This window comes from Notothenia rossii, assembly GCF_949606895.1.
Source record: "Notothenia rossii genome assembly, chromosome: 6".
In the NCBI taxonomy this organism is placed as follows: Eukaryota; Metazoa; Chordata; class Actinopteri; order Perciformes; family Nototheniidae; genus Notothenia; species Notothenia rossii.
Window position 1 is genome coordinate 72,846,785 of NC_136909.1, and position 23,464 is coordinate 72,870,248.

General features: G+C 41.5%; 2 protein-coding genes across 2 annotated transcripts; both read left to right on the forward strand.

The window, feature by feature from the left end:
• The first annotated feature begins 2,651 nt into the window (after nt 1-2,651).
• sufu (suppressor of fused homolog) lies at nt 2,652-12,760 on the forward strand. The gene is made up of 12 exons (XM_079687948.1): nt 2,652-3,037; nt 3,349-3,483; nt 3,832-3,968; nt 6,946-7,088; nt 7,539-7,624; nt 8,112-8,184; nt 9,176-9,332; nt 9,430-9,532; nt 9,911-10,045; nt 10,984-11,122; nt 11,230-11,298; nt 11,392-12,760. The coding sequence occupies exons 1-12, from the start codon at nt 2,889-2,891 to the stop codon at nt 11,479-11,481; spliced, it is 1,416 nt and encodes a 471-aa protein (XP_079544074.1). The 5' UTR covers nt 2,652-2,888; the 3' UTR covers nt 11,482-12,760.
• Nucleotides 12,761-13,704: 944 nt separating this feature from the next.
• trim8a (tripartite motif containing 8a) lies at nt 13,705-23,110 on the forward strand. The gene is made up of 7 exons (XM_079688311.1): nt 13,705-14,132; nt 14,653-15,251; nt 20,148-20,243; nt 20,963-21,196; nt 21,418-21,449; nt 21,683-21,798; nt 21,920-23,110. The coding sequence occupies exons 2-7, from the start codon at nt 14,682-14,684 to the stop codon at nt 22,546-22,548; spliced, it is 1,677 nt and encodes a 558-aa protein (XP_079544437.1). The 5' UTR covers nt 13,705-14,132; nt 14,653-14,681; the 3' UTR covers nt 22,549-23,110.
• Nucleotides 23,111-23,464: the final 354 nt, after the last annotated feature.

Below are 23,464 nucleotides of genomic sequence, written 5' to 3' on the forward strand. Positions count from 1 at the left end.
CTGCTCACCACTCCCACTGTTTCCTTCTTACTGGGAAGTGACTGTTAGGCTTACCGAACAGAGGGAGCGTATGAAAAACAGATAAGAGGGGAGGGAGACTGATGGGTGATGTGAATGATGGTGGTATTTAAAGTGCTTTGCTCTGAATGCCAGACAGTATGCTGAATCCTTCCAGGGGACTTGGACGACATGGGAGAGTGAGCAGTAGGCCTACAAGCAGGTGGGATGGTTATGTTCATTCAATTTTTAGACACGTGTTGCTGATTCCACATCTTCTTGTTGAGATGGGACTGCTGAAGATTTTTTAAAGCTCAACCCTGCACGAGCACAGTCCTGGAAGGCTTCATGAGGAGATGGATTTTCTTATACGCCCCAGATTGAAGAGAAAAGTTTCAGTGATTTGCTTGGGTAAGTATATAGGCAGAAAACTGGTCAAATGATGGTCAATCTAAAAAATATAATACTAGGGACATTTTATCTAAAGAATATCAGAAATGCTTACAGTCTACTTTTCAACATGTTTAAACTATAACTGTTTCATTTGGTAGAAAAGAGTACTTACCAACTTCCACATTTTGAGCACTGGCAGCTGTTTAAACTAGTGCAGGCTTTAAGGACTGAATTAAGTCTCTCGTACAGGAATTATATTATAATAAGCTGTAGAACCGGTGGTTACCCAGTCCAACTACCCGGAAAGATAGCAGTTTCCTGAACATTTACAGGTGTGGCCTTCCTCAGAAAGTTCACTGCACTGTATTACATGTACCTTAAAAGAATGTACACTCATACTGAATAAACCACAGTGACTGAGATAACATTGTAGAATTATCTCACGGTACTGTCACTGTCAATATTGACTCGTAATTGGCCTTGAATGAGGTGTTTTTGAAGATGAAGGAAGAGGTTCTCAATAGTTAATATCAAACTTACTTTGGAGGGGTCAAAGATACATTGAACAACTGAATATCAGTAATCCCATTGTCCCAAAGTTCTTTTTTCCTGGGAGTGTACGGCCATAAATGATGATTAATTTCTCGTTTCAACAGAGCACTATCACAGTGATGATTCATTGCTTGCATCCGCCTAGTGGACATACTTTCATTTCAGTGGCTGAAGGGCATTTACAGGAATACTACCAAACGACCCTGAAACTCTACAACCACAGCATTAGATCCATTCAATTATAACAACATTTTTGAGGTTTGTATTCCACTTTGTTTTTATTTCCTTACATAATCTGATGCAATTTTATTAAAATATGTCTGTTTAAAATGTATTGCAATACTAATGCAAATGCCAACTATGATTCATCACTGTTTAAGATCAACATTAGTTGCCTCTTGCTATAATATCCCAATAAAAACAGCAGGTCTGACATTATCATCCATCATTACTGCTTTTCTTGAGAAAAAGGGAAGGTGACTCAACGTCTATGTTCTGCTTAACATCTTGTATAGCATGTATCTTAAGCCCACTTCTATTGGTAATCACAGAGGTTTTATTAATTATGTACAAGAATATTTTGGATTTATTTTATTAAAAAAAGTGTTCAAAGATCTTTCGAGGCTCCTGAGGACCAACCTTTTAAGTGCTGTACTATGAGAACTGAATTCCATAGATGGTGGTGTGTTCAGGTCTCATCTATGGGCTTAGTTCTTTTGGAATGGTACTAGTTTTCAGCCTTACTGCACAGCACCCTTGAGTAGAAATCATGACCATCAGAAAGCATTCATGTGTGTTTTAAAGTTATTACACAATACACAGTCAGTGTGTATTGGGTTTAATACGCATCACTTTTGTATGTATGATTGTATTCATTGTTACCTTTCTAATTTATGTCACCAGGAATAAAAATAAACACATTTGTAAATTACTGATCACAGTTTATCAATCATGTTATTGTTAATAAAGTCAATTAAAGTCAAATGATTTTCCTCTGTAATTTATTGACTCTCTTCTGTTATTTATTAATGTTTTGTTTCAATTTTAAATCCTGCAACATTCAAATAACATAAATAACCAAGCAATAGAGCATTTAAGGACAGTTTTTTTTCAGCAGACCTTGCCACATCAAAGCCACACATGTGACTCTTTTTCAGGGCTTATCTCAGCTGTAGTTCCATTAAAGCAGCCATGGTGATGGCAATCAGCAATATTAGCTATAAACAATAAGATAAACAGTCAACATACTTTTCCATTAAAATATAATGGGAATCTTAAATAATTACCAGATGCAACTTTAGACGTATAAGATACAAAACAGTATGATGTTGTGAGGACTTTTAAGAATGAGTTAGGTAACACTGACTTAGGTCAAACATAGTTACACTGTCAAAAAGGAAAATGAGAACAGTCTACAAGTATATTTTTACAATTGTATTTTGATAGATGTAATACTTATGTTGGTGATAAAAACCTCTTTGCTATTTTATAACGTATAGATATATAATTTTACATAAATAAAGAATATCAATACGTCTTCAAACAATTTAAATACCCATTTGGCCACTGAAAAACTTTAAAGCCCAACCCTAAAATCACATCTGCTTACTGTTTGATTGATAGTGTATCAGCCAATCAAAATTAGCAACAAATCCACACAAACCTTAAAACCCATTTGTATTCGCTATAAGTAGCTGTCAATCAACTACGTCACGACCCTCATACAGCCAATGGGGAGGTGGTTTGTGTAGAGGATGAGCAACAGGCTGTTTCCCTGCTGTGTGCTCAGCGGTTGGGGCTAAAAATCATTTTATTCGGTGGGTAAACATTAGTTTTGTGAAGCCTTTATTATTTAGGGCGGTGTTGTTTATGTTGAACTAGGCGTAGAATATAACTGCACATTCGTTGCTTTGTATAGAAAACACAGTTTTGTTTGAGGCCGTGGCATGGATGAGGTACGGCCTACCAGTGGGGCTCCAGCCCACGGACTGGTGCCGATGTTTCCCCCTGGACTGCAGGCTATCTACGGGGAATGCCGGAGACTTTACCCCGAGCAGGCTAACCCGCTTCAAGTGACCGCCATTGTAAAATATTGGTAGGTTTTGTTGCTTTTCTGACAAATTTGGAGGCACTAAGTTTGTGGGACAACTTTAGTGGTGATGTCTGGACATTTAGCCAGTAGTTACCCTAGCTGCTAAGCTAAACGTTCAGCTAACTATGCCCAGGAACCGTACTGTACGAAACTGCTACTTTGTCAGTGGAGAGTTAAATGATTCACCTATAGTAGCTTGAATAAAAACAACTTAAGCTAGCTGTAACTGACTACTTTTGCACAAGTAATTGTCTCCTTTACATAGGTTTGCAAAAGACATTCGAGTGACAATAACAATCACACTTTCCCCACAGGTTAGGTGGTCCTGACCCGTTAGACTACATCAGTATGTATCGCAGTGCGGGCTCTCCGGCTCAGGACATCCAGGAGCATTGGCACTATGTCAGCTTTGGTCTCAGTGACTTGTACGGGGATAATCGGGTTCACGAGTAAGTACCTAATGTAAATACTTGACTTCCTGTTGCACATGGGAGTTGGGGTAACTTTAACACATTCACATTCATTCATTCATTCATTTTTTTCACTGTGAGCACTCTGGGACATATGTATATCAAATTTAAGTCTTTCGAAGTAAGCCAAATATTTGCTTGTCAGAAGCCCTTAAATAATATACCAACTACTGACTAAGTCATTGTGATATCCCCAACCCTCATGCATGAAATAAAAATGAAAGGGATGCTCCTGCTGTTTTTGTTTACCCAGTTTCTTATTGTGTGTTTGTGTGTGCGTTTGTGTGTGTGTGTGTGTGTGTGTGTGTGTGTGTGTGTGTGTGTTAGATTCACAGGGACAGATGGACCCAGTGGGTTTGGTTTTGAGCTCACTTTTAGACTCAAAAGAGAGACGGGAGAGACGGCACCACCAACCTGGCCAGCTGAACTCATGCAGGGGTTGGCTCGCTATGTATTCCAGTCAGGTAAGAGCACAGAGGTTAGGAGGGTGAAAAACAGTGTAGAACATTGATTACTTTTTTCACGGGCAGATTTTTGACCCGGATGTATACCATTTGGGTTTTTACATACATAATAACACAACGTTTTCCCCCTTTAATTGTTTAGATGGACAAATACCTAGAAGTCAGAGGCAGTTTTGACCTTTTGCTGTTGATTATTTCCAAGCAAATATGCAAAAAGTACAGCCTTACTATTAAAGAGCATCTTGCAGGTTTTTATTTTTTCTACATTTATGCTTAAACTTGCTTGAAAATTACAATTAAAAAAAAAAAGTGAATGCCGGATTTGATATGTTTTATGAGACATAAGGGCAGGAATTCAGAGGGAAAGGAGCAATTTTGAGCTCTGCTCTTAAAAACGGCTTTTTTTTAAGGTCATACGACAAACGCGTCATATTACATCACACAGGGGACACATCTCCGCTCTCTGACCGCGGGTATAGTAGAGTTGCGTTGAATAGAGCGGTTGTGTTTTAAGGAGCGGGTATTTTTTGGTAGTTTTACATTGTATTTCACCATTTGTAATCATGGTGCAGTATTGTGTTTGTGCAGGTTGCACAAATACCAGCCTGTCAGGACATCGAGTCCACAGTAAAAAGGACCGGAGCTAGCGTTCGTTCCTGGGTGCGTTGTGCATCCACCTCCCTGCAGCACATACTCTCCACAGCTTTATCAGGAAACCGTATTACTTCTCTCTCCCCCCCCCCCCCCCCCCCCCTTCGCTGCTCTCTCTCTCTCCCCTCCGGTACACGGCACCGTAAGACGTAGTGTGGAGTTGCATTAGGTAACGCTGTGGTGGCTGTACTGCTCCAGCCGTCTCCTTTGTGTTCGTTTGTTTCCCCCTGTCTGTGTTGTTTGTGTGTGCGTGGTGGCTGTCACTCCTGGCTACCGGCTCAACCTCCACTCACCTGCTGCAATCAGCTGTACACCCTCCCCGACTACACACCTGCTTTCCATCAAGCCATTTACAACGGCATATCAACGGAGGCTCCACAACCTTTCTCCGCCAGATCGTCAAGTATCAGCCGTATCTCGCGTCTCTCCTCCGGTACACAGCACCGTAGTGTGGAGTTGCATTAGGTAACATGAGATAAGGCTGATACTTGCGCATTAGTTTCTGTTATGGATCAGTATCAACAGTCCTGCCCGTAACGTTACTATATTATCAATGCTACTTCAGTTATAGCCTGATATATGATAGCTAACTTTACAGTGTTGTGATGTGACGTTAGCTAACATTCTGTAGCTAACGCCGGTCACTCACCAAGATAGCTGCCCAGTTCTCCACTGGTTCTCCTCACACCACAGCTCAATTTCTCTCCGATGGCCGTTATTTCTTCTAATCCTTGGCTGCTCCTGGTCTCTTGGACGCCTAGCAGGCTCATAATCATGAGGTTGTGGTCCGTCATATGCATTCGAATATTCATGTTAAACTTCTTCTGTGTCGAAACTAGCATTGGGATCCATGTTTATTAATACGTTGCACCGGCCGCTCTCCCCCTTGTGTCCCCCGTGTTACGTCACATGCGGGAGGTCACGTGCCGAGGCTTTGTAGTGCGGGAATTAAACATTTCTTACAAAAACGACGCCAGATGTCACTGTAGTGTATATTTCTGTATATTTTTTTGAAAATCTAGTGTATTCATCATTTTCCTACACATTTATTCACAGGTTTCTTTAACCTGGAAGTTGCTCTTTAAGCGTCACATTTTAAACGCCTAAAGGCAAGCCATTTAATTGATGCTCTATGCTATGCTCTATTATAACAAGTGATCTCTTACAATTTTTTTATTATGAATATTTTCGCAGCATTAATGATTGAGGACAAAATCAAAGGCAACCATTTTGATTTAATTCATGAAATACTCATCAGATTCTGTATTATTATTATTATGATATCTGGCTTTTAGCTCTTAGTTTATTTAAAAGCTATTAGTGAAATCAAACTTGATTTGACACGTTAATTGGGCTTGGAAATATCATTGTCTAGGCGGAGATAACAAATTAAGAGATAATAAAAACACGGTTAGTTCCAGTCCTGCATTTTCACCCTTTACCTGGATAGTGTGTGACAAAGAGGTGAAGTTTTAGCTGTATCTTTAGTCACCCTTTGTTAATAGTTTGGTAAATGATTCATCTATGAAGGATATGATAGAACAACTCTACGGCTGCAGTTGGCATGCTTCCTTCTCACGTCTGAATGCGAAGAATGTGTCCTTTGTAAAGGCTGCTTGTACATTCAAACACGCAAGAATAGAGGAGTGTGCTGCTGGCAGCCGGCTTAGGTTTAGCGCACATTATTTGTGTTTGCTGGAGCTCAGGGTATTGACAGGAAGTCTAATTTCCCCTTTCTCTCCCTTCACCATTTCAATAGGATTGTTTTTGCCAATGGCAAAGACTGCTGTTGTAGTGTGTAAATGTATACTCTTTGTGTAATATGTATAGTCTGTTCTGCCAAGTTCTTTAAATCCCTAAGTCGTGTATTATAATGTACACAAAAAAGTTTGGTTGAGAGGGGAAGGGGGTTTAAAGGTTGTGAAAGAGAAGAAGGCTCCAGGCTCCCCTCTCCACCCAGCCCTTCTCTGCTATCCAGCTGGGGTCAATTTGCACGTGGGTGGGCTGCTCTCCTGAGCTAAATGAATGCTGATTCCTGGCCATCTTCCCCCTTGCTTTTCTCCTGCAGCGAATCTAGACAGGGTGCTGGTTACCTCCCAAGCAGACAGATTCCTCAGATGGAAATGTAGTTTATTCTTTTATTCTATTTGGTTCTAGAATTCTCTCCCGGCCATTGTTACTGCAACAACTTGTCTTCAGCGATTTTGTAGCACCATTTAACGATAAGAAAGAAAGTTGGACTTCTACGACTTGTGAAATAGTGTGTATCTTAAAACAATTTAAATCATGTTTTGCCATACTTAAATAATTCTCCTCTCTTCTACAGAAAACACATTTTGTAGTGGCGACCATATATCGTGGCACAGTCCACTAGACAACAGTGAATCTCGTATCCAGCACATGTTGCTGACAGAGGATCCACAGATGCAACCCGTTCTGACTCCGTTTGGCACAGTGAGCTTTCTTCAGGTCAGTTCAAATATGTGATATTCACGTAATTTAAGTATCCATAATAAAATTCTGTAAATGTATAGATCTTTTACCCAAGAATGTGTGTACACACTGATCTTGTTCTTTAAGTAGGTTTATGGAAATTAATTAATTATATGTGTAGCAGCAGGGGCCTTCAACTTGTTTTAGTGTCTGTGTCTTCTTTGTGTCAAGTTGTCATATCAGCTGAATTGTTAAATTAATATATTATTATGAAGGAGACTTAACTCATTTTGACATTTAGTTAATATTACATGGAACCAAACAACAATAGAGATGCTCAAACAGCCACAGTACCCTATCTAGGAATAATTTGTCAATGACATTTCTACAACCTACAGATTTGGTGATTGTTGTAATTTATAGGAATAAAGTAGTACAACCACAGTAGTAAGCAGTACTCAGAGAGTTGCCTCCTGTCTCCTGCAGATTGTGGGTGTTTGTACGGAGGAGCTACAGGCGGCCCAGCAGTGGAACGGCCAAGGCATCCTGGAGCTGATGAGAGGAGTCAGACTGTGAGTACAACAAAGTCATGTTTAAGATTTGTAAGTGATACTTCACATATTGGGCTCTGGTTTATTAGGTAAGCTTCTATTTTGTTGCTCAACCTTGTTCATAAGTGATCATTCAGAAGTCAGAGCAACGCAGGTTCATATTAATGTCAGTCTTAGAAAATGTCATATGTGACAAAGATTGGCAGTAAATACAACTTGACCTGGCACAAGTCTTTAGTTTATTTTTTAACTTTAACCTTGAAACAATGTAGACCACAACTATTTTAGTTGTATAGTATAAATGAAATAAAGATTATTATTTATTGTGAACGAATAAAGTTCATGCCACTCCAGATCCAAGTACAATGTATAGTTTCCAGTTTTAGAAATGCATTGTGATCAGCCATTGAAGCACATTAGCTACTTGTTCATTGATTAACTCTTTGTTAAACATTTATTAATGATTAATGCTGTGTGAGACTAATGTTGATGGTTGTCCTGTGTACAGAGCTGGCGGCCCCTGGCTAATCACAGACATGAGGAGAGGGGAGACCATTTTTGACATAGACCCACACCTACAAGTAAGGCTTTATTAAGCTCTGCCACTCCCCGAACTATTGTGTAAGATAAACGGCAATCTTATGTTCCCTGCTAAAAGCTATAAATGAATAACTTAGTGTGAAACCATTGCCCTCTGCTGTTATATGGTGCATGTTGTTTATGGGAAAGATGGTCAGGAGTTCAGATGAAAAGAATCCAAAGCAAACTGATTTTCCCTGTAATTGAAATAGATAAAAGCAAGTCTTTTGTAGATTACAGTGCTAACTGTCAAAGATGTATCCTGGAAATCAAAGAGGCAAAGCGACCCCAACATCTTCAAAGTGACCCTGACATCTACAAAGCATTTTAAAGGCATCCCTTAATAGAAAATGAAGTTTTATTTTAAAGGTGACCTATCATGCAAAATGCACTTTTGTACATCTTTTATACATGAATATGTGTCCCCGGTGTTCCAGGGAACTCACCAAGTGTCAGAAAACACAACCCTCTCTATTTTCCTCCATACCCAAATCTCTTAAAAAGGGGCTGCAACGGATCTGATACAAACTGATCCAGATTTGAACACTTCTATGACGTCACAGAAGTGGCGCTACGGCTATTGGGCCAACTCCACCAATCAGGAGGAGACAGCCACGGACATTGCCGTTCCAAAGCGCTGGAGACGCTGTAGTACATATGCCAGGCCTGTAGATGGTGCTGTTCTCACAGAATCAGCCCATGATGCAAAGACAGTGTTAAATTGAGCGAAATGAGGAATGGCTAAAATGCATGATCTGTTTGGTATTTTGAAAACTAAAAAGTATAAATATGCCTTAATAGGTATGGTCCTACACTATATTATTCAAATATAGCATGATAGGTCCATTTTAACGTAACTTTCACATTATTTTTCTCTTTATAGTATTTAGTGCCCCCTGTTGTCCAAGTAAACTTTATACAGTATTTGAAGTGAAAATGGTGAGTGTTATTTGAGCTAGTGTTGATGATTGCGTACTATCTTGCTTATCCAAGCAGGAGAGGGTGGATCAGGGTATTGAAACGGAGGGCTCTAACCTGAGTGGGGTCAGCGCCAAGTGTGTGTGGGACGATCTGAGCCGACCGCCAGAGGACGAGGAGGACAGCCGATCCATCTGCATCGGATCCCAGCCCCGGAGGCTCTCAGAAAAAGGTAAGATGCTCTAATTAGGACTGAGCTGATCCACGAATACTTAACCAATCTGGCACAGGGGGTTCAGGTGTCATGCTCTTTGTGTGTGTGTTCACAGACACGGAGCAGATCAGGGAGACCCTGAGAAAAGGCCTGGAGTTTAACACCAAGGCAGCACTACCGCCCATCAGCAGCCAGAGACCGAGCCACGACAGACCTCAGTGAGTGATCCTCCCACGCACCCAAACACACTCTGACTTCAAGACAACTCCTGCCAACATATGCAGCGAATCACAACCTATGATATCCAAACTGTTGGCACTATTGTTTCCTAGCTACAAGCATAATGAAATGGTTTGTCCCTAATTTGTAGCTATTTTTCGGAGGAAGTCTTACGCACAGTAAGGTTACCGCTCCATGAAAGGAGTTGTGAAATATCTGTCTGTCCATTTCCCTTTGCAGACAATTACCAAAGAGCTGCCATTTCCTTTACATAAGCTGTCAGAGCCATTCTCTCATTGAGGATTGAACCATGATACACTTCCTCACTAATGTTTCCCCTTTTTTGTCTCGCTGTTTGTTTGTGTTTTGTTTCTTAGAAGTCGGAAGGACAGTTTGGAGAGCGAGAGCTCAGCAGCCATTGTTCCTCATGAGTTGGTCCGAACACGACAGTTGGAGAGCGTCCATCTGAAATTCAACCAGGAGTCAGGCACACTGCTGCCGCTCTGCCTGCGGTACTGCATCTCTCTCTCTCTCTCCATCCAACACATAATATGTATCCTCTCTTGGAATGCCCCCAAGAGGGATTGATGAAAAATAGGCTTTCCATTCTTGTTGTATGGGTGTGGCATTCAACAACACAGCACATTTATGGTGACACTAGTTTCTCTGATGTTAGAAAGGGGCTTTCTGCAAGTCAGCTTGAAACTCATCATCCTACTTTCACTTTGATAGCACTTTAGTGTCTCCAATAAATGCTAGCCAGTGAAGTGAACATAAATATATTGAGACATGTCTTTCCTGACCCTTGGCTAACTAGAGACGTTAGCGAAGATTATTACTGTAAATTAACTTCATGGCTAAGATAATAACTATCTTTTTCTGCTCACTTACCCAACAATAAGTGTGTCAAATTGCAGACATTTGATAGGAACAAAGGTCATGATTTGCTGGATTAGAACTTTAATTTCAGTGATCATAAGGTCGATAGGTAAGTTGCCTTTTTATTGTACATTAGTATCACATAATCAATATATTTTCACCATGTCAGACAACTTTCATCTACGTTTTTGAATGTGTAAACACCTGTGGCTAATATATTTTGCAGACAAAATACCATCCAAGCACTGTCGGCACAGACAGCAGACAAACCTGCCTCGTGTTATCTCTGTCTGAGGAAAGAACAATACAGATGTTAAACTGAGACTTTTGTGTGAGACAGGGAGAGATATGTAGGGAGTTGGGAGCGAAAACACGGTGTAAAGGACCCATGTATTTGATACTGCCATGAGACAAGATTAGTTAGGATATCTCTGTACATGTTGTTTCTACCAGTGAAGTTTGATACTGTCACATTTAAAGAGAAGTAGTGTATGGCTGAAATAAAGGGAAACACTCAGGCACCTATCGTTACATTTGTATTTTATAAAGCTTTTAATGTATTCTGTTACAGGGGCCGGTTGCTCCATGGGAGACACTTCACTTACAAAAGCATCAACGGAGACACAGCCATCACATTTGTGTCTACTGGAGTTGAAGGAGCTTTTGCTACAGAGGAGCATCCTTATGCCGCTCATGGCCCCTGGCTTCAGGTACACACACACACACACCAAACTTGCACTCGCACATAAACTCAAGGATTCCTTGTGGTGAGTTCATATTTAATTAACTTATTTTACCTTTTGTTCTCCCTGTACAGATATTGTTGACTGAAGAGTTTGTGGAGCAGATGCTGGGGGATTTACATGAACTGAACACTCGTGAGGAGGCAAGTGAAAGATACCCTGCATTTTACTTTTATTTTCTGTTTGGTTTTATTAAATGGCCTGTTTAACCCTTTATATTCTTTCTGTTTGTGTAGACAAAGTTACCAAAGGAGTACAGTTGGCCAGAAAAGAAGCTGAAGATCTCTGTCCTACCAGACTCTGTGTTTGATAATCCACTGCAATGAGACAGAGACACTTCCTCTCTAGAAACACCAGCAGACACACACTTCCAGAGTGTCCATTTTGAGCAGGAGACCTCCGACCATGCAGCGACCCTGAGCTTTCAGAAATGTTGTTCCCCTGTGGATGGCCAGAGACTGAAAATGATCTGAGGGAAGGTCTAAACTCTTTTGACTTCCTGCATTCTCAGACTAACCCTACAGTTCACAACGTTTCTCTTAGGCTTGAATACTTTTGAGAATGTCAAACCAGCCGGTCCAGATGGTTAACAATCATTATATGTGACACACTAGCTGTAGGGCAAAACAGGAAGTTGTCATTCCTCCAGTAAGGCCTGCCACATCTGAGGTCCAAAATAAAAGTCACATACAGTTGATACCGCATCCTGTGATCACTAGACATGGTGTCTCTGGAGATGACTGTTACAGTTCTATTTATTCCACTTGCCTTTAGAAAGGAAGGAAAATGCACATGTTGAACATTCTTACCAGTGTTTATTTCAATTGAGCTCATGTGTATAGTATTTACAAATGCTGGACATTTTTCTCTTGTGTGTTTGTGGACATACCAAAGTTTTACCTGTTGGCATTCTGCTGCCAATACCGTCTGTGTCAAATGTGTCATGATTTTTCTAATAATGACATGATGGACTGAACTATGATTAACTCAAATTCACTGCGAGTGACTTCCCTGGCACAGGGGATCTCTTTTTTTTTTTTTTTCACACATGATGCTTTTAAAAAAGATCCAATACATCAAGTTTGTTGTAAATGTTCGAATATCAGGAATCCATTGTCACTGTCTTAAGTGTTGTCGCCAGTAGCCACATACATATTTTGTTGTCAGTAGGACCTGCTTAAAATTGAGTTGGAGTAAAATTCCTCAGTGCCTCGTGTTGAAAATGACTACATATTCTCTGCTGACCTTTAATGGTGCCTACAGTTCTAGATTTGTTAAACACTAGTCATTTTAATCAAGACTGCTGCGTTCAGGCTTTTTCTGAGGGTCATTGCATTCCATTTCAACACTAAAACAGAGAAAGGACTACTTTTACTGAAAAACTATACTATTATACATGTCATGGCATCTTATTTTTGTTTCCTTTTTTATTCAGAGTGATAAATGTAAAGTTTAGACATTTTTTATATGGTATTTTGTAATGACTGTCCTATGACTGAACTGCCTGATTGTAATCCTAAGTGCATTAAAGTGTGTAGGTATTTACACAAATAAAGCTTGTGTGTGTGTGTCTCCCACACAACGTCCTGATGATGGTTGACATTCGGCCCCTGTACAGACAACAATTTTTTTTTATGCAATGGTTTGTGTTTATTCATAGTTGTGTGCAAGTTACATTCTAAAATGATTTGATACATTTTTCTTCTTAAATTGTAAAACCAATAGCCTATAGAGATCAAGTCTTAAATTAGTAAAACATTATTAGTAAAAATGTAAGGAAATTATTGTACTACTGAGATATGATAGATGCTGTATTATTAAATGTTTAGTTGATATTTTTTTGACATAGTGAGTTGAGTATCCTGTAGCCTGGATACTCAACTCACTCTGCCAGGGGCCCACTTTAGCCAAATGAAAGAAGGCCAGGTGCCTTTTCAAACATCTAGGGCTTAGGTGAGACCTTTCAGGGGGAACCAGCCCTGGAACACTTTTTATTCAAAGCTATTAGGCTTAAAATTATGCTTTTTATAATTAACTCTTAATTACATTAAAAGTACAACTTGAATTTCCCCTGTCAAATTCATGATGGTGATTATTTATTGATTAAAAACATAATGATCATGTAGCCTATGTATTGTCTTGTAAAAAATGAGACGCATTAAAAAGAAGAATTAAGAAGTAGGCCTACTTGAGCGTTAGCAATGTTGAAACAAATGTACTTTTGCTTTCTAGTTGAATTAAAAGTCAATAACACGAGCAAGTTTTGTCACAATCCCTTTGGCTGGTGTTAACCATGTTAACCCAAACAGTTAACAGTAAAAACCTGGCAACCCAATATACAATCCATCTATAAGCATTATTAACTATTAACAAAAATATATTAGCCATTTAAGACTTTGTTTACACAACCAAATATACAATTCTACTCAAAACAAAGACGTTAACCATCATTCAACCTTTATTTGTTTAAATATTCCCCTAATGCACAGCACTTGTACCCTGTTATGGCCCCCTGAGAGCCTCTGTCCGTGCCAGCATCGACTTCAGTATATTTTTGAAACGGGTTGAGCAAAGGAGGGACAGGTCACACAAATGTCTCCCGGTCATGAGCAGTCTCTCCGGTAGAGTTTGCTGTGGCTGTTCCCTTCCTCCACTCGGCTCCTCCCCGCCTTGTATCGGTTCTGTGACGGGTCACGTTATCGGAGGAGGGCAGTCGGTGTGGAAGCACTGAGCTCCCTGCCGACGAGTCACCGTCTGCCTACACTTACCATAGAATATTACTCAGAGTTGACGGGAAAGCGAAACCATCGGAATAACAGCCGGGAATCGAATAAAATCCGGGGTGTGTGGAGCAGTTCGTCGGACACACGGCCGTAATCCCCCCGCCGGAGCCGGATCTCACCGCGGGCTGCTGGATGCGAAGCTCGGCATTATAGGTGCACCGGAGTCCTCTAACGACATGGGAAATACATAGTTGGTAATGTTGCTTTTCTTCTTACAGACTGCGTCTTATATGTTTCATTAGATACTGTTTTATATCAGAATAAACACTGTTCGCGTAGAAATACATTTTCAGTGTAGCCCAGTGTGACATTCTATTAGTCCCTTTTACAGCGTTATTCCGTAGCAAGTTGTCACTTGCTATAAAACGCCACAGCTTGCAACGTCCTGTCGTGAATTCCCCAGCGAAAATTCATAAACCAAATGTTATAATGTCATTGTACGTTATGTGAATACTTTTATAGTGATAACAGTTTGGCATGTTTTGTCGAAGTCTCACGGTGGTTGCACTTTAATTGGACATTTGACACTGATCTACTCTTAATACGCATTTACCTCAAAATAATTTATTTACCTTTTGCCATTTTGGATACTATGTTAATCAAGAATAAATAAGACATTCGTAGCCTACGCTTAGTTCTCACAAAGGTATTCCTATATATTTCAAAAGATAATCGATAATATTAAAAAATAATTCTCAGTTTTTCTATTTTTAGCCAACATCAGTTTGGATCCAGCTGAAGCCATGGATGAAAGTTGGAAAAACTGCTTCGAAGAGGAGCTTCTGTGTCCCATCTGCCTGAATGTTTTTGAAGAACCCATCCAGCTCCCATGCAAGCACAACTTCTGCAAGAGTTGCATCTCTGAGGCCTGGGCCAAGGAAAATTCTGCGGTCCGCTGCCCCGAATGCAACCATGACTACGAGCAGAAACCCACACTGGAGAAGAACTTTAAGCTGGCCAACATAGTGAAGACGTTTAACGCGTTGAACACTGAGAAAGTCCCTGCCGTGCTGCACTGTGTCCTCTGCAGACGAGGCCCCCCGCTGCCTGTGAGGAAGGTCTGTCTGCGCTGCAAGGAGCCCTGCTGCCAAACTCATATCCAGACTCACCTTCAGCAGCCCTGTGCGGCCCCTGGCCACCTGTTAGTGGACGCTGAGGAGCTGAGCGCTTGGACATGTCCCAGTCATGAGGAGTACAGGCTGCTCCACTGTGAGGAGGAGCAGGTGGCTCTGTGTCCATTCTGCTGCATCTCCCACTGCACTAACCAAAGACACACAGTCTGCGATGTGGATACGCAACGCATACAAATGCAGGTAACCCACAAATTCTCTCCTACTCACCCAATCACTTGAAACCATCAGCTGACTGGCAGGTGACTGTCAAAATATTTGATTTCCTCCATGGATTCTCCTGTAAATATCACGGAAGTATTCAGATTATTTGATTTCCTCCATCGATTCTCCTGTAAATATCAAGGAAGCATTCAGATTGTCTTATTTTCTACTTCCTCTGGTCTCCTCTGATGTGAGAGGACTGGACAAGTGAAAACCCCCCCATCAGAGTAGATGATAGCAAACACATTCACACACATGCAGGCCTACAACCCACACTGCTTTTAACCTTGATCAAAACACCCATTCCACACCTTCGCCACGCCTTCACATTAGCCGCCCTGTGCCCTCGGGTAAGTGCTGTGATGCAATCTGCATCCACCGGAAATGATGACCCCTGTGCACTGGGGGTGAATCCACAGTTTGTTGATGGAAGCTACCCTGATCAGTTTCAGGATTTGTTCAGGACGAAATGCACACTAGCAAGGCTTTAGAGGCTGATCTAAATCAACTGATATACTCATTTTGAGAAGGAATTGTGGTGCAAGAAAGTATACAACTTTGAATGTCAACCGTTTGCCACCAGGAGTTGGAACTTTTAAATGAGACTGTGAAGAGAATACATTCTGCAGTGTGTTCATCTAACTGAAAGCAGGTAAACACAGGACTGCCTTGGCAGGGTTGATCTCAGGATGCATAGAGGAGTGTGTCTTGCATAAAACCACAGTGTTACATTTTGCCTGAGTTCTGTACGTATTTGTTCAGTCCACTCTCCTATCACAAGTCTAATGTAAGTGGCAAGGTGTAAAAAAACAACCACCCACACTGCTTTATACACATTTCTTCCCTGTTCTTCCCTATCAGTGAAGGGGCGGAAGTGAGAATCAGATTAGTTTTAGCATCTGCCGTGTCTTGTTGACATGTTTGGTGATCTTATTATTCCAGTTGGGAAAGTTACAGGCACATTTCTTTCCAGTGTAGGGATCACAAATGGTTGAAATCTTTGGTAGAAACTGTTTCTCTGGTTCAGAGCTATTATTGGGACAAAAGATGTCTGTTCAGCCCTTTCCACAGCTGCTCTCTACACACACATGCACACACCCACCCATCTTTTCTGTTTTTTCACAACTGTATGTTCGCAGATACGTGGAGTTATCCAGGAGCTCCTGGCTCTTTTCACATTAACACTGTCCATGCTTGGGCCTACAGACACAAAGTGCACTCTCATACTGATAAAGTTAGGCTTCCTGTATGCTGGTTCATTTCTCAAAGTAATTTAGGCCAGAGCGGCTTCTCTTCATTTCTTACTAAGAGGTCGTTCTCCTTCACAGAACTGTGGTCTATTTCTGTAAAAGGATTTGAAATTCCCCTGGCAGCCCTCCTGTTACTTTTGGGATAAACAAAAAGGGAAAAACCAATGTAGCTATGATCAAATCTTTGGTTGTCTTTGGCTCTCAAAGGAGGCACTTGCAGTAACCTTTCGCATGCTTGCTGGTAATTTCATGACGAGAAAGGCAGAGTAATATAATAGTTATGTCGTCCCTGGGACCGGCGGAGGAGGAGCCCTCCCACACAGCCTCACCTTGGTTTTCTCAGGCAGGAAACCGTGGCTCATGGAGGCTCTGCCGTTTGCAGATTCTTGTCTTTGGGCTGGAGTGAGTCAGGTCCCCAGAATGCTGAGGGCAGTCCATTGACATCAGACGTGGGGAATAGTTGTCAGTTGATTGTGAAAGAGGCTCTCTGTTCATTGAGCCTGAGGCTCCTCATTTAAACATGAGCTTCCTGGCAACCCGCGGGTGTCTGGATGCCTAAATAGGACAGTGGGGAAAGTGATCATTGGTGGATTTAATCTTGATAAAGGTAGGCTTTCACGCTGCTACAGAGAGATCCGCAACAACCAGACAGTTCCCTCCTGTCCTCTTATGCTATTTCAAGCACACAAGACAAAAAAGGGAATTGGAGGAAACATGACAAAATGAGGAAGAAAGAGCAGAAACATCCAGGCCCAAAAAGAAGTCATGCACCATAGCGATCACACAACAAAGTGTTCTATCCTGTTTCCTCCCATAAGATACCACTGAGCTTTATGCACTGTTTGTGAAGACAGTTGTTAGTATTGCAAGGGTGCTGACTGAAAAGTATTGTGAAAACAGTACATGAAAAACTGGATGAAACAAGAAACACAGCCAAGTAAGTAGGTAGCAGAGCGGGTTCGCACGACAAAGTCAGGGTTGTTTAAAGAAGATAATCATAAGTGTATGAAGTAGAGGTGTGTGATGTGTATGTCAAACATGATTAAGGAACACACACACTTTCCAACATGAATGCTGGCAGTCTCATGTGAGAAGGTCTCCACCTCTTTAGGTGCACAGAGAAGTTAACGTTGCCTGCAACAGAAGCTCTTTGGGCGTCTTCTTATGTGTTTTGAAGGCCTGATGAATGAATGTATTTGAACTGGTTTGGCCTCAATCATCATTTACACTCTTCACTTCTGCAATCTTCTGCTTCTATTTCATTGGTCAAATGCTAAAATAATCGACCAATTGTCCACCTGAATCCAGTGCTTGTGTTGTTGGACAATAAACAAAGTTATTGTAGATAGTTAAAAAAAAAAACCTTACTGTTATTGGGCACGCTTGTAAAACTTCGGTTACGCCAGCCGCGCATGGTGAGGGGTCCTCTGAGCGAGGGGAAGGTCCTGGAAGGTACCACGGCGTTACCACGGTTTTGCACTCAGCGACTCGTCACTGTGGCCTTGTAAAGGGAGGGGTGAACGAGGAGGGGGTATTCAGTTGTTAGCAATCTGCAACTGCTCTCCAGTGCAATGAGGAGTCATATTATCCATAGGTTTTATAGGCTCCAAAAACAAGCAATGTAAAAGAATAGTGTCCAATGTGCTGAGCTTTGCCGAAGTTACAGGGAAAGGTATTGAACGCCTTTATGGGCTTTTATTTCTCCGAACATGAATCACAAAGAATGCTATTCATGTAGATCAAATCTCACGGCATACAGTTACCTTAGGGCTAAATAACAATCGTCTTGTTGCCGCACCAACTATCTAATTTATAATTTTATGATGGTGGGCTTGCTTCAACAGCTCTGGTTAGTCCCAGTCTCTTGTGCTCTCTATAAAGGCCCCGGTATTACACCTTCAAATAAAATGAACTTTAGATTATTCTAGCGAGACCCCCTTAAATGCTGACTGTCTGAACAGCATTAGGGATGCGGCGATGAATGCATGGTCATATTATTGGAAATTCAATGTTTTCTTCTAAGCACTTAAAGCTGCGCTGATCAATACTTCTGCTTGAACAATAGATTAAACGAACAACAGAGGAATCACCTAACTCTTCAGCTCCACAGGGTTTTTCAGTGTCTTTCAATTCATTATTTTAGTTATATGGCTGTATATCAACTTTGTTTCACCCTCACTGCTCTCATCAGCAACATTTCCAGCCGCAGCTAGGAAAAGAGCTAGGCAAACAGCTTTAATAAACCTGTGTACACTTCCTGCTCAGCAAAGCAGACTGACACATCTAGTTACTAGCTAACATTTTACAAGTTAGTTTAGCTGCTAAAAAGCCAGCTAGGAGTTGGCGGAGACCAAAACTGTGCTTAGAGCAGAATGAGTATATAGACTAGTGTTTTTTATGTGGTATTTCTCATGTTACTGCGTCCTTTGTCAATAGTCCAAAGTCCATTTCATAATCCAAGTTATCTTAGATTGCGACCATGTGAAGCAGAGGAAACAGAAATATTTTCCCAAGTGAACATTTGAGCACTTCTTCACTACAAAGGACGGTTTTAGAGGACATGCAAACAAGCAAATCAGGGTGTATGTATTGCCTTATGTCCTTTAGAGAGTTTTGTTTTTGAAAACGGACTATTTGAAGGGTTCACTCTGGTATAGTTTGCCAGCCAGTTGTTGAACATAAGACTCCACGAGTGTTATAAGCAGCTGAAGAGGCCTGTTGCTGTGATACCACAATGTAGCTTCCCTGAAACATGCTCACTAGAGACCGCAGGAATGTCCTCCTTCTCCCTATCTTGATTTTTTTTAATTCAAACTTTCCCTCTGTTGGTTTCACTCTCCTTTTTGTACGTCTTTCTCGCTTTCTTTCTGTCCGTTCTTGGCATGTGCAAGCAGAGCCCTATAGCACTTTTCACCCCGTTCCCATTCTCCCATGCACACTCAAGCGGAGGGAGAGAGCGGAGCCGGGTATTATGCACACAGACATGACAATCTGTCACTGACACAGAGGCCAATGCAAACAATGGGAGCAATGCATGTGGCAAAATTAGGAAGCAGAGAGGGGTAGTGAGACGCCCCCGCTTTCTGTTCCCCTCCTGCTCCCTCACATACACATTAGCTTCCACATATAAATACATACACAAGGCTTTGTTGCCATGACAGCGGGTTTCCTCTTATTTGGGCATGGTGCCTTTCCCCAATGCAGAAACAGTTCATTAAAAAGCGTACCTGCCCGCCCCTGTTCCTAGTTAGCTGTCAGCCGGTGACTGTAGATTGATTTCCCTCTCCTGCAGTAAATGGAGAAGGATTATGTTTACCGGCTCTTTCTGCACTCTCATCGAGCCCACAGAGGAAGTAGGCTCCAACAATGGACTGTCCTTGATGTAGCACACGGCCTGTGATCAACTTAAAAGCTATCAGAGATGGATTTGTGCCATTGTGTTTGCTGGTGTGCTCTTATCGATAAATGCATGTGGTTGCTCCTGGCAGCTGCCGTTTCCTCCGTCTGATCAGAAATGTGGCGTTTTAGTGACTCATGAATAGCAGCCAGGATTTAAGTTTCAAGAAGAGTTCATATTTGTTGTTGTATCTCTGTAATCCATCCATTGTATGTCCTCTCTCCACAGGCCATGCTAATGAGGCAGCAGGGCAGGCTGGACGGGCGTGTTCAGAACATCGATGAGCAGCTCACCAAGCTGGAGTCAGACAAGACTCTGGTGAAGGTACAATACTTATTATATATATATATAATCTATGTATATATATTTCATGTACTTTCTGAGACACCATTCTGAACAGTATCATTACTTGTCCCTTGGCTCTTTAGCACCATGGGGGTTCCTGTGCTATAATTTCTTCCACAAGCTGCTCTAATGAAATGATGACAATGTACCTTTTGTTCACTGTTGTAAAACGAAAAGAAAATGTAATTTATTTCTAGGTTTTAATGGCTGGTGCATTGGGATTGAAATGCTTTTTGCAAGTAAATGTTCACCTTCTAAAAGCACTGATTCCACATAATGAAGTCAGAAAATTCAATTTGAACCTATAGTTACTGAACATATCGATTCACTACTGTTTTTTGAAGCATTTATTTTGAATCCCGGGACTCAACTCTAAATTAGTGCTAGCTTAGCTTAGATGCTAATGCTAAGATACTGCAGCAATACTGTTATTGGTATAAAGGGTTTGTTACAATTGGCACTTTACGAATGTTATATTCTACCTTCAGGCAACTTTCAAAAGATAGATTAAAGACAGAATGGTCAAATCAAAAGTGATGACATTTCACAGGCACAACAAAAGCTACTACTCAGCCATTAAAGACATTACTGTGATTTCCACAGTCATACTCTCCATTCAATTAATGTTGTCATATGAAAGAGGTGGCGTGTGTGTTTGGTACAAGTGAATGTGTTTGTAAATCAACTTTCCTCCACAGGATGCGGTGTCTGAACTGAAGGAGCGAGCGAGAGCCCAGTATCAGAGGATGCATGCGCTGCTAGAGGCCAACCAGAGTGAAACCATGCAGTTACTGGAGAGCACCTACACCGCGTATGTTAGGAAAAACTCCCAGCAGGTTTTGCAGCTCAACGAAAGGCGCCAGGAAGCAGAAAAACTCCTGAGCTCAGTGCAAACGTTCTTCAAAAGGGCAGAAGGCATTAACTTCATGAAGGTACAGGGCATTCATGTCTTTTCAGCCACGCAAACAAAACACAAACAGAATATATGGCGGATTTTCAAGAACACAATAGCATTGTCACACACCTAGCTCATTTATTACAAATGAAGATACATGTTGTTCACATTGTCAGTAGGTCTATTGTCTATGTATTTCTTCATAAGCTGTTAGATTGTGGGTCTGACTAACTTGTGCATCTTAATTGATTTTTTTAGAACACAAAACCATACCAGCTGCTAATGGACAGGTAAGGATTTCTTCTTCTACTCTATTTCATTTTACCGGTATGTGATTGTTTAGTGTTTGTCATGTGTAAGAGTATACGTTACCTCAGAAGCATACATACAATACAGAAGTATGCTTCCAGTAATCCAGTCTAATGAAACGCAAGTGTCAAGGTGCACAATGCATCTCAAGCAAGTGTGCAAACTACATTGAATGTGGTCCACAATACTATATGTGTGTCTCTTTCATTTTTAGGTCAAACTCACACCTAAGTGGTTCTCTGCCTGCACTCAGAGTGGGCCAGCTCAACTCTCAACATCTGATATCAGAACTTTCAACAAGAGAAAAGAACATGCGAAAAATGTTGGAAGGTAAGATACTATAACGATGTGTAAATACAAATATATTTGTACGATGTTCAACAACGATCTCCAAGATGTTGTATGTTCATATTTAACTGTAAACACTTTATGCCTCACTTTCCATTCTCAGAGCCGTTCAACGACACGCCCCTTCTTGAGATGTTGCCGTCTCACAGCACCCCCGCTGGCCCCCACATGGGGACTAGTTCAGGACCACAGAAGAGGAAATATGGCATGGCTTTTCTGGACAGTAACACACCAAACTCCGCCTCCCAGGAACCTCCACCCTTGCTCTACAGCAGCAAAAAGCCCTTCCTGTCTGATCAGAGCCATCATGCCCTGTATTCCTCTGAGGGTCTCTCCCAGCATCCTCACGGTGGTCCCGGCCACAGCCGCCTGCTTGACGCTGCCGCCCATCACATGGTGGGTCTGGGGTCCAGCTCTAGCCACCACTCAGGGACCATTTTCCCCTCCTCTCATTTCCCCAGTGGAGGTGCCTCGCAACAAGCCATGTACGAAGGGAGGAAAGTACTGATGTGCAGTCTGAACAACTGCTGCTGCTCCCGGGCCCCGGCCCCTCGTGCCCGGCCCCCGTACCCAGCCTCGGACTCCTTCCCCTCCATGACCTCTCAGGAGTTCCCCCCCCACGCCCCGCTATCTTCAAGCCAGCCTCTGCAGCATTTCCCCATGACAGCCAGGCACCCTGACTTCTACGGGCTGTACGGCCAGTCTTCAAACAAGCATTATGGGACCAAGTAATAAACCACAATCAGCGTTTATTTTTGTTGTTTGTTCCTTTTCATTTAGGATCAGAGATATGTTATCAGTTTGTGTCTCCAACATACGTTCATGATAATGTTATTTGGACTTTTACTTGACCCCGTTTTCGGGAAACCATGCCCTGTTAACGTTAGTACTCCTGTTTACTTCCTGAATCATAATAATGCTCTAATTAAAACGGTTTGTGTTTTTATTTATTTCAATTTGACTGGAAGTGCTTATGTGAATAATGTAGTCTTAAATCCATTCAGGCAGTGAACAAAAGAAACAACATATCCTTCATCATGAGTCCTGACATGGGACTTCAGTGCCTAAAAAGACTGTTAACACGCTCTTATTGTACTTGCAAGTTCCTAGCTCTTGATTATTTCCTGTTTGCGGCGAAAAGCAAGCATGGAGCCTCTCCATGCACTCCAAAGTCCATGTGGCTTTAGAAACACTGGACTCCAAATGCTTGTCAGGTTTTTCATACATTTTTATACAAGATTATGAATAAACCAAAATAAGTTGAAAATGTTGAATAAACAAGCATATAAATTAACATTTTGTTGTATTTTAAGCATTGGTTTACACATTTTAATGTAATCCTGTGGGCTTTTATCCATATTTATATTATAAACTTCAAAGTGGGGCACAGAGGTCTGTTTTTACTGAGCAGCACGTTGTGCGATCTGTTTAAGCTAAGAGGTTTTACAGTTTTACTCGGTGGGTTACAGTTGAAAAGTCAGAGCTTCCTGTAAAAGAAAGGAAAGCTATTATTACAGTGCATCCCACCCTACATTTTACACACAGTCTATTCATAGGTTCTTGTAAATGTTGAGGTGGATGACCACATGTTTAGGATATTCTGCAGTCAGAGCAACGTGGTGCAGGAGGTTGGGCCGATGATTTGTTA

Excerpts from the sequence above, each read along its gene's own strand:
- sufu (XM_079687948.1), top strand. The coding sequence starts at position 2,889 with ATGGATGAGGTACGGCCTACCAGTGGGGCTCCAGCCCACGGACTGGTG. Across the intron at positions 7,625-8,111 it reads CTGATGAGAGGAGTCAGACT|AGCTGGCGGCCCCTGGCTAA; the intron begins GTGAGTACAACA and ends TCCTGTGTACAG. Across the intron at positions 8,185-9,175 it reads ACATAGACCCACACCTACAA|CAGGAGAGGGTGGATCAGGG; the intron begins GTAAGGCTTTAT and ends TGCTTATCCAAG.
- trim8a (XM_079688311.1), top strand. The coding sequence starts at position 14,682 with ATGGATGAAAGTTGGAAAAACTGCTTCGAAGAGGAGCTTCTGTGTCCC. Across the intron at positions 20,244-20,962 it reads CAGACAAGACTCTGGTGAAG|GATGCGGTGTCTGAACTGAA; the intron begins GTACAATACTTA and ends TTTCCTCCACAG. Across the intron at positions 21,197-21,417 it reads AAGGCATTAACTTCATGAAG|AACACAAAACCATACCAGCT; the intron begins GTACAGGGCATT and ends TGATTTTTTTAG.